Source organism: Procambarus clarkii, chromosome 4, assembly GCF_040958095.1.
Source record: "Procambarus clarkii isolate CNS0578487 chromosome 4, FALCON_Pclarkii_2.0, whole genome shotgun sequence".
NCBI lineage: Eukaryota > Metazoa > Arthropoda > Malacostraca > Decapoda > Cambaridae > Procambarus > Procambarus clarkii.
Genome location: NC_091153.1, coordinates 51,750,954 through 51,764,942, shown reverse-complemented (window position 1 = coordinate 51,764,942; position 13,989 = coordinate 51,750,954). Strand labels below are relative to the sequence as shown.

Sequence of the window (13,989 nt, the reverse complement as noted above, 5' to 3'; positions counted from 1 at the left end):
TCAGATTGGCGAGACGTTACGAGTGGAGTACCGCAGGGGCTTGGACCTATATTGTTTCTGATATATGTAAATGATCTCCCAAAGGGTATAGAATCGTTTCTCTCAATGTTTGCCGATGATGCAAAAATTATGAGGAGGATTGAAACTGAGGACGATAGTAAGACCCTACAAGATGACCTAGACAGATTGAGTGAATGGTTCAACAAATGGCTGTTGAAGTTCAACCCAAGTAAATGCAAAGTAATGAAAATAGGCAGTGGAAATAGGAAGCCAGATACAGGATACAGAATAGGAGATGAAGTACTTAATGAAACGAACAGAGAGATAGATCTAGGAGTTGATATCACACCAAACCTGTCTCCTGAAGCCCACATAAAAAGAATAACGTCTGCGGCATATGCGAGGCTGGCTAACATCAGAACAGCGTTCAGGAACCTGTGTAAGGAATGATTCAGAATCTTGTACACCACATATGTAAGACCCATCCTGGAGTATGCGGCCCCAGCATGGAGCCCGTACCTTGTCAAGCACAAGACGAAGCTGGAAAAAGTCCAAAGGTATGCCACTAGACTAGTCCCAGAACTAAGAGGCATGAGTTACGAGGAAAGGCAGCGGGAAATGCATCTTACGACACTGGAAGACAGAAGAGTAAGGGGAGACATGATCACAACCTACAAAATCCTCAGAGGAATCGACCGGGTAAACAAGGATAAACTATTCAACACTGGTGGGACGCGAACAAGGGGACACAGGTGGAAACTGAGTACCCACATGAGCCACAGAGACGTTAGAAGGAACTTTTTCAGTGTCAGAGTAGTTAACGGATGGAATGCATTAGGCAGTGATGTGGTGGAGGCAGACTCCATACACAGTTTTAAATGTAGATATGATAGAGCCCAGTAGGCTCAGGAATCTGTACACCAGTTGATTGACAGTTGAGAGGCGGGACCAAAGAGCCAAAGCTCAACCCCCGCAAGAACAAATAGGTGAGTACAAATAGGTGAGTACACACACACACACACACACACACACACACACACACACACACACACACAAACACACACACACACACACACACACACACACACACACACACACACACACACACACACACACACACACACACACACACACACACACACACACAAACACACACACACAATGTAATGTAATGTAATGAAGATAGGTGTAGGGAGCAGGAGGCCAGATAATACAAGGTATCATCTGGGAGAGGAAATTCTTCAGGAGTCAGAGAAGGAAAAAGACTTGGGGGTTGATATCACGCCAGACCTGTCTCCTGCAGCACATATCAAGCGGATAACATCAGCGGCATATGGCAGGCTGGCCAACATACGAACGGCATTCAGAAACTTGTGTAAAGAATCATACAGAACATTGTATACCACATATGTCAGGCCAATCCTGGAGTATGCAGCCCCAGCATGGAGTCCATATCTAGTCAAGGATAAGACTAAACTGGAAAAGATTCAAAGGTTTGCCACCAGACTATTACCCGAGCTGAGAGGTATGAGCTACGAGGAGAGACTAAGGGAATGAAACCTCACTTCGCTGGAAGACAGAAGAGTTAGGGGGGACATGATCACCACATTCAAGATTCTGAAGGGAATTGATAGGGTAGATAAAGACAGTCTATTTAACACAAGGGGAACACGCACAAGGGAACACAGGTGGAAACTGAGTGCCCAAATGAGTCACAGGGATATTAGAAAGAACTTTTTTAGTGTCAGAGTGGTTGACAAATGGAATGCATTAGGAAGTGATGTGGTGGAGGCTGACTCCATACACAGTTTCAAGTGTAGATATGATAGAGCCCAATAGCCTCAGAAATCTGTACACCTGTTGATTGACGGTTGAGAGGTTGGACCAAAGAGCCAGAGCTCAACCCCCGCAAACACAACTAGGTGAGTACACATACACACACACACACACGCACACACACACACCCAACACACACACACACGCACACACACACACACACACACCCAACACACACACACGCACACACACATGCTCATCTGATACGAAAGTAGATATTTCAAGGTAATTTACATGTAGATGATGCTGTAGCTCTCTCACAATGCTATCTGTATACAGGGCAATAACACACAAGTATATATATATACACTCTAAACATTGTATGCTAAACTGTTGTATGTAATATATACTCCCCCCCTGAGGCCTCTGCCCTCCGTTGGCCCACACCTGCTAACAGCATCCCTCCGGAGAATACAGGTGTCAAAACCTGGTGTGAAATTACACCGTCAGGGATCATCCTGTGCGTAAGTTCGAACCCTCATCACGGCCCTTGTGGATTTGTTCTGGTGTGAAATTATTATATTCCTTGGCACAGACTGGTTCCCGTTCGATGCGTTGTTCTAATTCCGGGTTATATGATATATGATCAATTACTGCTTGCGACGCACTTGACTTTACACAAAGTTTACACAAAGAAATCACATTAACGTGATGCAAAATCAGTGGCAGCCATGAAGAGGATTCGAACCTGCACACTGGGCACCCCCAAGCATTCCTCTTAAATCATGATACAACGATATACTAAAAAGTAATGTAACCTGATATTCGACTGAATCCTATAGGGTTCCTGAGGCATCTTCTGATATCAAATCCGGATTTCCCGCATTTCCCGCATACAATCTGACTGTGGCCGCCAGAACACATGTATGAAAATACTTTGAAAAAAATAATCAAAACAAATTTTTTTCTGATATGAATATACACCATTATTCACCATACACAAACTCGAATGGGAGAACTATTATGTTGTGCGAATGTTATTTAATATTGTGAAGGCATAGTGACTCACGCTTATATTATGTCATTATTAATATTATAGAATAGAGAGATACAGATAGAGAAGCGCGGGTAGAGGGAGCAGGAGGGAGAGGGGGGTGTGAAGGAGGAGAGGAGAAGAGGAAGAGGGGAGGATGAAAAGGAGGGGGTAACGTAGGAAAGGAAGGGGGGAGGTGGAAAGTTACTCAAACATTTTTTAAGAAATGGATGAGACGGGTGAAACGTGAGGGGGGAGGACTAAAGGAATGGAGGAAGCAGGTGGAGGGAAGGAAAGGGGAAAGGGGTAAAGGAGGAGGGGTGGGAGGGATGAAGTGAGGGGGTAAAAGGGATCAGAAGGAGGCAGAACAAAAGACGAACAATAGAGAGGGGATCGAGTGTCTGGGAGATGAACTTAATAGATGGTGTATAGACATATCGTCACAAGATGATTCGACAAAGCTCATTATTCTGCTATTTAAAACACTATATCTATTGTTAGGTTAGGTTAGGTTAGGGTAGCTTAGGTTAGGTTAGGTTAGGATATCTTAGCATAGTTTATACTGTGTTGCGCTCGGTTAGAATAGGTTGGGTAAGGCTAGATTAAATTTTTAAAATCCATTGGCGAACGGTCATGTCGGAAAACCCGACACCATTTAATAACATTACATTCAATCGGCAGATAATATTTCTGCTGTGTTGTATAAACAAGTTACCCCATAGAAAATGTAGCTTGTAGGGAAATTTTTCGTCAATAGAAATCGGGATATCATTGCCACATACTATTATAAATTCACCAACTATTGTGTTGGGAATTATTCTTAAATACATTAGTCTTTGGACTTTTACCATCATAAAAACATCTCATTTGAATTAACTTAATTATAAGTATCAAAATAAAGTAAATGTGACCCTTCTATCAGTTACTGATATCTGGACAAAGTGCCAAGGCGTCAGTGAGGAGGAAGAGGTCAGCCATTGTTGTTATACCAGAGTCGTGGAGCAAATTCAGCTCCTATAAATTCTCGTGGACGAAGTGTTATGGTGACCAAAGTTCTGCCATCATCAACACGCTGTCAACAATCACAAGGGAAGTGTTTTTCCGAAACCCGTTTATCTAATCATTTTTGGCCAATAATGTTAGGTAGATATTGGGCGAACTGGTGAGAACACAAATGATCGACTCAATAAAGGTAATTAAGCCTTGGTCCTTATCATATCTATTGTACAGTGTTTTCTCTGATATAGCTGTCATATATTAGGATTCTGGCTTTACAGCTAGCGCCCATTAACAGGAACAAGAAGAGGAAGCAAAACTTGATACATCAGTTACCGGGTGATTGAAGCTTGCCTCAAACGAGGATAATTTGGTGCTTACATGCTAGTTATACCTGGTGGACTAAGCCTGCTGTACAATAAGATAAGGAACCTCCTCAATGTATACCAATATATGTAGTTTAATACTGTGGTTTGATTAGCTGCATATATATAAATTTGATATAAACCCCCGCTAATGTGTAAGGATCGATTTGTGAGATTATTGCAGAAATACAGTCCACTTAACATCATACAAATTGCTTTCGAAATATATAAATTAACGTAAATATAAATTCTATATAAATTCATATAAATGAAATAAATATAAATCTCACAGGTCGGTTCCCACATTATTTGGTCCTTCGAAACCGGATTATTTGGTCCTTTGAACCGAGATTATATGGTCATCATCGAGCCAGTGTATGATTATTTGGTCATCTTTGTACAGGAAGATCCAGTTAACCAGTCGATTCATTATATATACTAGTGCAGTGTGATTTATAGAATACCAATACGAAGCCAGTCAAAGACCGTCAGCGTAGCTTCGAAGAGCTCTCGACCCCCTCAGCTCAGTCCAGCCTCATCAGCGGTTTCATGGTCACCCACAGATTTGGTGGGTTATTATTCCGTGAAATGACAGCGCTTATATTGAAGCCAGCCAAATTAGTGGCTGTGTCGTCGCAAGATTGTTCACGGATTTCGTGGTTTTAATTTCGCGAAAGATTATCCACGAATTTTGTGGAATTAATTTCGCGAGGTCACTAATAATATTTAATTCTTCTTGAAAATATTAGAAGTTTCATAGAGGCTATTAAGAGGCTATCATCAATAATTGTGTATATTATTTCTTCTAAATAGAGAATTATTTAATATATTGCAATAGTGTTCACAAAATATTATTTACCACTTGCCAACCCACAACAGGGTAGGATATACATTGACTAGCGCTTATTGATAACCTAGTCCTCTATTACCATTGACTAATTGAACTATTTATTGTTTATACTAGTCTCATTATTACCATAGTCTAGTTATACAATATTTAACAACCTAGCACCATTAATGAATGGTGCAGACCCTATTTTGGGTGTAATTGTTACCAACTCGAGTTGAGTTGTGTATATATAATAATTTATTTATGATCATTACACCTTTGAGTGATTAATTAGTGTCTATACCATCCTAGGGTGATATTGAGGAGCTAGCCTAAAGGTACTTCCAGTGACACTGGTTTATCACTCAAATCATTAGTGTGTATGATTATTGTCGGAAAATCTGACACCATTTAATAATCATACAGATAATAGCTGTGTTGTATAAACAAGTTAACCCATAGAAAACGTAACTTGTAGTGGAATTACCGTCTATAGAAAATGGGATATCATCACCACATACTATTATAATTCACCATCTATTATGGTGGGAATTATTCTTAAATACATTAGTCTTTGGACTTTACCATCATAAAAACATCTCATATAAATTAACTTGATTATCAATATTAAAGTAGAGTAAATGTGACCCTTCTATCACTTTCTGTCATCTGGACAATGTAAGCCAGGCGTCAGTGAGGAAGGAGGGGCAGCCATTGTTTACTGAGACCAGAGGCTCACGGGAGCAAATTCGGCTCCTGTTAATTTTACTTGGACGAAGTGTTATGGAAACCAAAGGTGTACCATTATCAACACGCTGTCAACAAATCAAGTTAAGTGTTCTTCCGAAACCCATGTATCTTTCATTTATGGCGATTAATGTCATTATATAGGGTGTCCCGGTTAGAGCACGTGGTAGCCTCAAACTAAAGGTAATTAAGCCAGGTCTTCATTGTTCCATGTACAGTATTTTCTCTGATATACCTGTCATATATAGGATTCTGGCTTTACAGCTAGCGCCCTTTTGACAGGTCAAGACGAGGAAGCAAGACTTTGTGCACCAGTTACTGGGTGATGGAAGCTACCTCAAAGAGGGAAAATGTGGTGTCTACACCCTAGTTATACCTGGTGGACTAACCTGCTGTACTACAAGATAAGGAACCTCTTCAATGTATGTAGTCTATTACTGTAGTTTGATTGGCTGCATATATATAAATTAATATAAACCCTCCCTAATGTGTAGAGGATCGATTTGTGAGATTATTGCAGAAACACAGTCCACTTAGCATTATCCAAATTGCTATTGGATAATGTATATATATATTGCTATATATATATATATATATATATATATATATATATATATATATATATATATATATATATATATATATATATATATATATATAACTAACAGGCCATTTTGTCCGGTCGTGATGGTCAAGTGGATTAAGGCGTCTTGTACATACCAGTTGCGTTGCTTCTGGGAGTATGGGTTCGAGTCACTTCTGGGGTGTGAGTTTTCAGTTGCATATTGTCCTGGGGACCATTCAGGCTTGTTCGCATATATATATATATATATATATATATATATATATATATATATATATATATATATATATATATATATATATATATATATATATATATATATATTGTGTATTAATTTTAAGTGCTAACCTCTAGTAGAGGTAGGATTATCGCCTAGTGAGTGCAGAATTTTACCCTAGGCTACCATCAGTACTTGCTCACAATTTATGAGCTAGTACTATCCAATTAACAAGTCACCATGACTACTCCACAGAAAGCAAAGCGTGCTTTAGTAGCAAGTAAACGTCAACTGGCAAGAGACCTCGACCAATATGAAAGGTTGTTATATGAGCCTGTAATTAATTATTGTCGGTTGAAAATACCACTATTACAGATTCAAACCCAATTGCATATATTGAAAGCAAATAGGAAATCTTACCACAATCAGGTCCACGACGACGACGACATAGTAGTTGAAGATGTGGTACCATTCCTGTCTGACCTAGCACAATATGAAGAAGAAACTCAAGCCAGGTTGGAACATTTACACAGGATAATTGAATCAGAACAATTAGCCAGTACATCAAATAAAGTAGATAATGTTATGGATGATCTGGATCTTTTTGAGAATAAATGTCAAGCCAGATTAGATCCTTTAATCAACGAGGATAAAGCTTCACCCAATATTATACCACCAGAAATTAATCAATTCTCAGACAATTTATCCACAGTCTCTGTGGATTCTGAGAACCCAATACCTAAAGCAACTAAGTTAACATGCCTCCAAACTGAAATTAGAGGTGAAGCTGAACCAGTAGTAGAAAATGTAAATGAAAATAGCGACAGCACTAATTTCCCAGTCCAGCTTCCTTGGGATAATGCTGGCAATGAGAAAACTGTCATACATCTTGTACTACAATTGCTGGATTTACCTCAACCTGATCAGACTGCTGACTCATTACAATCCTTCAGCATGGAGTTTGAGTCTCTACTTAGAACATTCAGTCTTAAGGTTGATATAACTACTAGTGAATGGATGACCAAAGTAGTCCTTCAACGAAAATTGTCCAGCGATATACTAGATGAATTATTCGCACATCAACATAACACCATCCTGACAGTACAGGACATCACTGAAGGTTTACATTACATCATAAACAAACGACGAGCAAATGAGGAAGTTAAAGCCTCATACAAGCCTTCAGAAATAGAAAATAATAGTCAATTAAAGTGTAATACAATTACCCCAAATAAACATCAGTCAATTACACTCACGTCAAGTTGCAGAAAGTCTGACAATGCAGCAGAATCCTCCAAGCCTACTGTTACTTGATCACCCAAACCGGTAACTTCCAAACATGCAGTAGGCTGGGGGGACATGTATGTTCTGCAAAAAGAAACATTCAACATACCGTTGTGCTAAATATCCAGACAGAGACATTCGTATTAACCGACTCCAGGAATTAGGGAGATGTTCAAGGTGTCTCAAGTCACACAACATAGACTATTGTGATACCCAATTCAACACCTGCAACAGGTGTACAAGAGGTAGGCACCATGCAGCACTGTGCAAATATACGAAATTAACGTATTCAAGACCCAAGGTGGAAGATAGCATTCCCACCACAGTACCGTACTGCTAGGTGCAACAAACAATTAGTGTCAAATCGGCAAAGTCCAAAGGTAATACAACTTTGCCTACTGCCCAAATTACCATCCAGAATAAGAGGGCCAAGGTCCATACCCGTGGGTTGTTTGACCAAGGGTCCCAGAGAACATGTCACTAAAAATATGGCAGATGAACTACAATTAAGGCCTGTAGCACAGACGACAATCAACATCTCAGGGTTTCTAACAGATGCCGGACCTCAAGTCTACCAGGTGGTACAACCATCAGAACGTTTAGGCAGGTACGTCTGTCGAGTACAAGCCATTGTGGTGGACAAAATACCAGTAGACCTACACGTTCAAGGCCTGAGAGCAACAGCCAAATTCCTGAGAAATAGAGGAATAAAATTGGCAGATAATATTAAGTCTGATCACCGCACCGACTTCGGTCTCCTTGTAGGGACAGACTACTACCATCGATTCATCGGTAACCCTACTAAATATCAGTGCATAACCATGTTAAATTCTGCAGGAGGCAAATTACTCTCAGGCCCAGTATCAAGCCTGAGGAGACCTATGCCTGCAGATAAACAATACTAGTAGAAATCTAAATATGTCAGCTGATTATATTTCTCCAGTAGCATTATACTAAGGAGATTACAGCTGACTATTGCAACAGAGGTTCATGTTAATATCATCATTTAAACCTGAAGATGAGTTCATGAGGCCTCAGTGAACAATAGCAAAAACAACTACAAGTCACTGCGACCAATGTCACTGAACCCACTGCAGTCTCAGAACCATTCTTGACTTTAATGATGGGCTATTCAATCCACTGAATCAACTAACTAAATTAAACCCCAATAAATCTGACGACTAATTTTGATACATTTATTATTTAATCAAGATGAATTCCATAGGCCTCAGTATATATATATCAGTGACCAGTTACCTGAACAAGCTTCAAGTTATATCTAATGTCACTAATCTCACTGCAGTCCCTGAATCATACTTGACTGTAGTACTTGATCACATTCAGTCTTCTGGGTTAAATAATATGTATTTAGGCTTGAATTTTAGCCTTTCAAGAGTTAACAGGGAAATGAAATCGCATTAGACTTCTAACCCTTGCAACTCTAGTACGGGAAATCCATCCTGTACGAACAGACGCACAAATGTGTGATTACTAACTACTATCATCAAATTAATCTAATAATTCGAAGGAGGAGTTTCGGTGTTCGTCTGTTCTAAATAGGACTTCGACCCGTGAGCAGCCCCCGGGGAATTATGTCGGACAACCCGACACCATTTAATAACATTACATGCAATCGGCAGATAATATTTCTGCTGTGTTGTATAAACAAGTTACCCCATAGAAAATGTAGCTTGTAGTGGAATTTTCCGTCAATAGAAAATGGGATATCATTGCCACATATTATTTTAAATTCACCAACTATTCTGTTGATAATTATTCTTAAATACATTAGTCTTTGGACTTTTATCATCATAAAAACATCTCATTTGAATTAACTTAATTATCAGTATCAAAATAAAGTAAATGTGACCCTTCTATCAGTTACTGATATCTGGACAAAGTGCCAAGGCGTCAGTGAGGAGGAAGTGGTCAGCCATTGTTGTTATACCAGAGTCGTGGAGCAAATTCAGCTCCTATAAATTCTCGTGGACGAAGTGTTATGGTGACCAAAGTTCTGCCATCATCAACACGCTGTCAACAATCATAAGGGAAGTGTTTTTCCGAAACCCGTTTATCTAATCATTTTTGGCCATTAATGTTAGGTAGATATTGGGCAAACCGGTGAGAACACAAATGATCGACTCGATAAAGGTAATTAGGCCTTGGTCCTTATCATATCTATTGTACAGTGTTTTCTCTGATATAGCTGTCATATATTAGGATTCTGGCTTTGCAGCTTGCACCATTTGAAAGGAACAAGAAGAGGAAGCAAGACTTGATACATCAGTTACCGGGTGATGGAAGCTTGCCTCAAACGAGGATAATTTGGTGCTTGCATCCTAGTTATACCTGGTGGACTAAGCCTGTTGTGCAATAAGATAAGGAACCTCCTCAATGTATACCAATATGTGTAGTTTAATACTGTAGTTTGATTAGCTGCATATATATACATTTAATATAAACCCCCCCTAATGTGGAAGGATCGATTTGTGAGATTATTGCAGAAATACAGTCCACTTAACATCATACAAATTGCTATCGAAATATATAAATTAACGTTAATATAAATTCTATATAAATTCATATAAATTAAATAAATATAAATCTCACAGGTCGGTTCCCACAGGTCACGTGTATGGTGTGACTTGTGTCATTATAAATATGGACTTGATAATACAAAAATAAAGTGATATCATTTAATAGTGAAGTTAAATTATTTAATTTTTGTTGTGCCTCTATATAATGTAGTGAGGTGTCTCATGTGAATAGTTCTCACATATATTTTTGTCTCTTCAGATGATTACTCCACCGAAACAACAACATGCTTCCCAGCTGTCGTTGTTTCATAAATAATTAGCTCCTTTTTACTCTACAGGGCGCTGGTGGCTGAATGGACAGGACGCTGGATACGTAATCCTGTAGACCGGGGTGCGATTTCCTGTGTCGGAGAGAAACAAAATGGGCAGAGTTTCTTTCACCCTGATGCCCTAGGTACCTAGCAGTAAATAGGTACCTGAGAGTTAGACAGCTCTTCCGGGTTGCTTCCTGTATGTGTGTGTGGGGGGGGGATAATTAGTAGTTAGTAACAATTGATTGATTGACAGTTGAGAGGCGAGCCGAAAAAGCATAGCTCAACCCTCGCAAGCCCAACTTGATGAATAAAATTTGGTGAACAAAGACGTAAGTTCCATCAGGTTTACATAACAAAAGCTGACTCTTTTTCGACATTTCTACCACTTCCCAAAATACGGGAACTTCGTATAACTCAACTGTGAATTAACACTACTTTTTTGGCACTGTGTTTGTGACTAACTAAATACAGAATACGATAACAAGCTCTTGAGCAAACACAACCATGCAGGTTCCATTCGCTTTAAAGACAGTGTAAATGTCACCGTTGTGTAACTGATGAATGATCATACCTGTACGGACGATAGCTGGATGATGCAGTGAACTAGACGAGTCTAGAGACATTAAATAACTCTCTCAAGTGGTCAACATTCACCCCTTTTCTCAAATATTTTCTGGTGAAAAAAAAAACGCGTACATTTACTAATATATAAATGTTCCTTACGGATAAGGATTTATGGACCTATGTACTGGGTATGTCCCAAAAAAAATTCCAACGGATGAGCAACGGCCGAAAATATTTGAAGCGCAAAGAAATATTCACAAGTTATTCTTAGTCGGAGGAAAATCATTGTTCTATGACGGCGGGGTTCGACCCTGCGACCTGGGTCCCCCCAGACGACCATCGAACCCATGGACCATGATATGCTATAAGTTGTATAACTTACAAAGCCTTTCGTGGTGCCTTGGTAATGCGTGCATCTGGCGATGCCGGTTTCGATCCCGCATTCCTACAACAAAGATTTGTTTTTAAGATGTATCATGTATTTTGAATTCACTGTGTATTCTCAATGAAGTCAACAAATTGTATGATTTTAAGGCGTTTAATAAAATTGTGACCTCAACTGGTCATTCCTGCAGTAATGTCACTCGTCGGCACAAGCGTTGCCAACTAATTGTGAGTTGAAAAGGTGCAACTTTGCAATTAACGAGCCGTCATGCCTCGCAGAATATGACAAGTGATGCTACCACCCATCTAATCTATTAAACTAATTATGTCACAGAAATGCATTGCTAATTAAGATGCAAGTGGACCTGAAAACACGCAACCATACGAACATGTGCTACTAGAGACCCGCTGCTTGCAATTAGTGTTGAAATGCAATTAAGTTGCCAGGTGAAGGAAGCTTACCATGCCAGACAGAATTATGTATCAACAGTCGTTCCACAGATCAGCTGATACAACGCTGGGACCTACTGGCACACACTCATTATCACACAAATCAAAACATACTTAGGGACATACGAAGAATGTGTTCGCTACAGATTTGCTGTTAAGGAGTAGCTGTGGATTATGAGATCCTTAAAAACACGAGAATGACGAAAAATACAAGCAAAAACCACCACCCTCCCTTGCTGCCAGGTCTGAGAGGTCTATTGATACAGTAAGGTCAGGGTAGAGCGAGTACAGAGCAGCTTCACCTCGTAGAGATCACACCTGGAGTGTCTAGGACTGAGAGAGATTCATTACCAGCTTCAGGTCACTCCAGATCCTGGCGGTCCCTCTGAAGCAGCGAGGGACACGTTGTGCTGCCCGTGTATGGGCACTACTGAGATTTTGACCTCAGAGATATACGGAGATTTAGGTCTCATATCTAAAAAGATCAATATTTATATTGATGTTTTCTGGTTTTTGAGAATATCTCTGCTCTCAGACCCGAGTATATGGAGAAATATAATCTTGGCAGCAGAGACGGGGATACATAGGAAAAGTTCAGTCTTATTATTGTTGTTTATAATTTGGCTTTTGTGTCTCTGTCACCACTTTTTCTTAAAGGACAAATTTCCACGAGCTTAAGAAAAAAAGTGCCTGAGTCACATAACAAAACTTCCTCGGTGTTTTTAATGAGCATGTCGCTGACTCCAGCACAATTAGGTCTGTCAGAGTTGAGTTCAGCCAGTTGTCTAACCAGACAATGAATATAAACATTGTTTCAGTGATATTTGCCAGCTGCTGAAGTGTGTCTTCTTGACCACTGGACTGACCCATCAGGTGTAAACACAAACCCCTGTGGCGTTAGTTTAGGAACGCAGGAGACATTTCTAGTGTGAATTCTTTGAGATTCTCTTAATAATCTTGAGAAGACCTAGATTCTCAACATCCTTCTTGGTGGTGGGTGAGAAAAATACGTTTATAGTGAGGCGCAGACAAGATGGATTATGAAAGAATATTCGGCCTGGATAATTTTTACATAGCCAGTTAATATACGGAGAATGTACCAAATATTCAGAACACTCTACGGATAACCAAACCCATATTTTGTTTGCTTCCACTTTGCCTTGAAGGAACTTTTTAGAAAAAAAAATAGATACAAATTTGCCTTTAAAAATTAAGTGTAATTTTAAATGAGAAATTAAAGTTGAGTAATAAATCTGGGTTTTGCCAATATCATAAGAAAAAATTCGCTATTCTGTAACACAAAACTGTTAAAATTACGGAAATCAAATTCAAGTAATCGAAGCAACATTAACTCTATAATTTAGTTATAGACCTGTAACACAATCATACACACATATATACATACATAATATATATATATATTCATAAATATATAAACATATATCTCACAGGGAAACAGAAAAACAGAGCCCAAGCTTAGAACGTATATCAAAATCCTCTTCCAGGAAAGATTTATCTCAATTCAGGTCGCCAAATCAGGTTCAGTTTTTGCTGTTCCCTTTACGTCGACGCCTCACTACCGAGGACCCCGGGATCAATCTCCGGGTTGGACAGAAACGGTTGGGATTGTTTCCTCTCACCAGATGCATCTGTTAACCTAGCCTTAAAATACACGTAAACCATGTTCCCTGTAACCACTATCGTGTACTCCTGTAACTTCGTACAATCGTACATTAAGAAGCTCCTTAACAAGTGATTAAAAAGAACATTAAGTGCCTGCTGGATACAATCACTAACACATATTTCCCCTTTATATAAAGCCTCCTAAAATAAAGACACTGACATAAAGCCCCTGATAAATATATAAACATAATGATATCTCAACAGAGCAGTAAGATAACGCAATTTAT

General features: G+C 39.3%; 1 protein-coding gene across 1 annotated transcript in view; it reads right to left on the bottom strand.

The window, feature by feature from the left end:
* LOC138371617 (involucrin-like) overlaps positions 1-13,989 on the bottom strand; it is a 64,660-nt gene that overhangs the window by 30,259 nt on the left and 20,412 nt on the right. Inside the window, exon 3 of the mRNA XM_069336572.1 lies at positions 7,803-7,914. Within this exon, the coding sequence (XP_069192673.1) occupies positions 7,803-7,914 (112 nt within the window). The remainder of the gene's footprint in view (positions 1-7,802; positions 7,915-13,989) is intronic.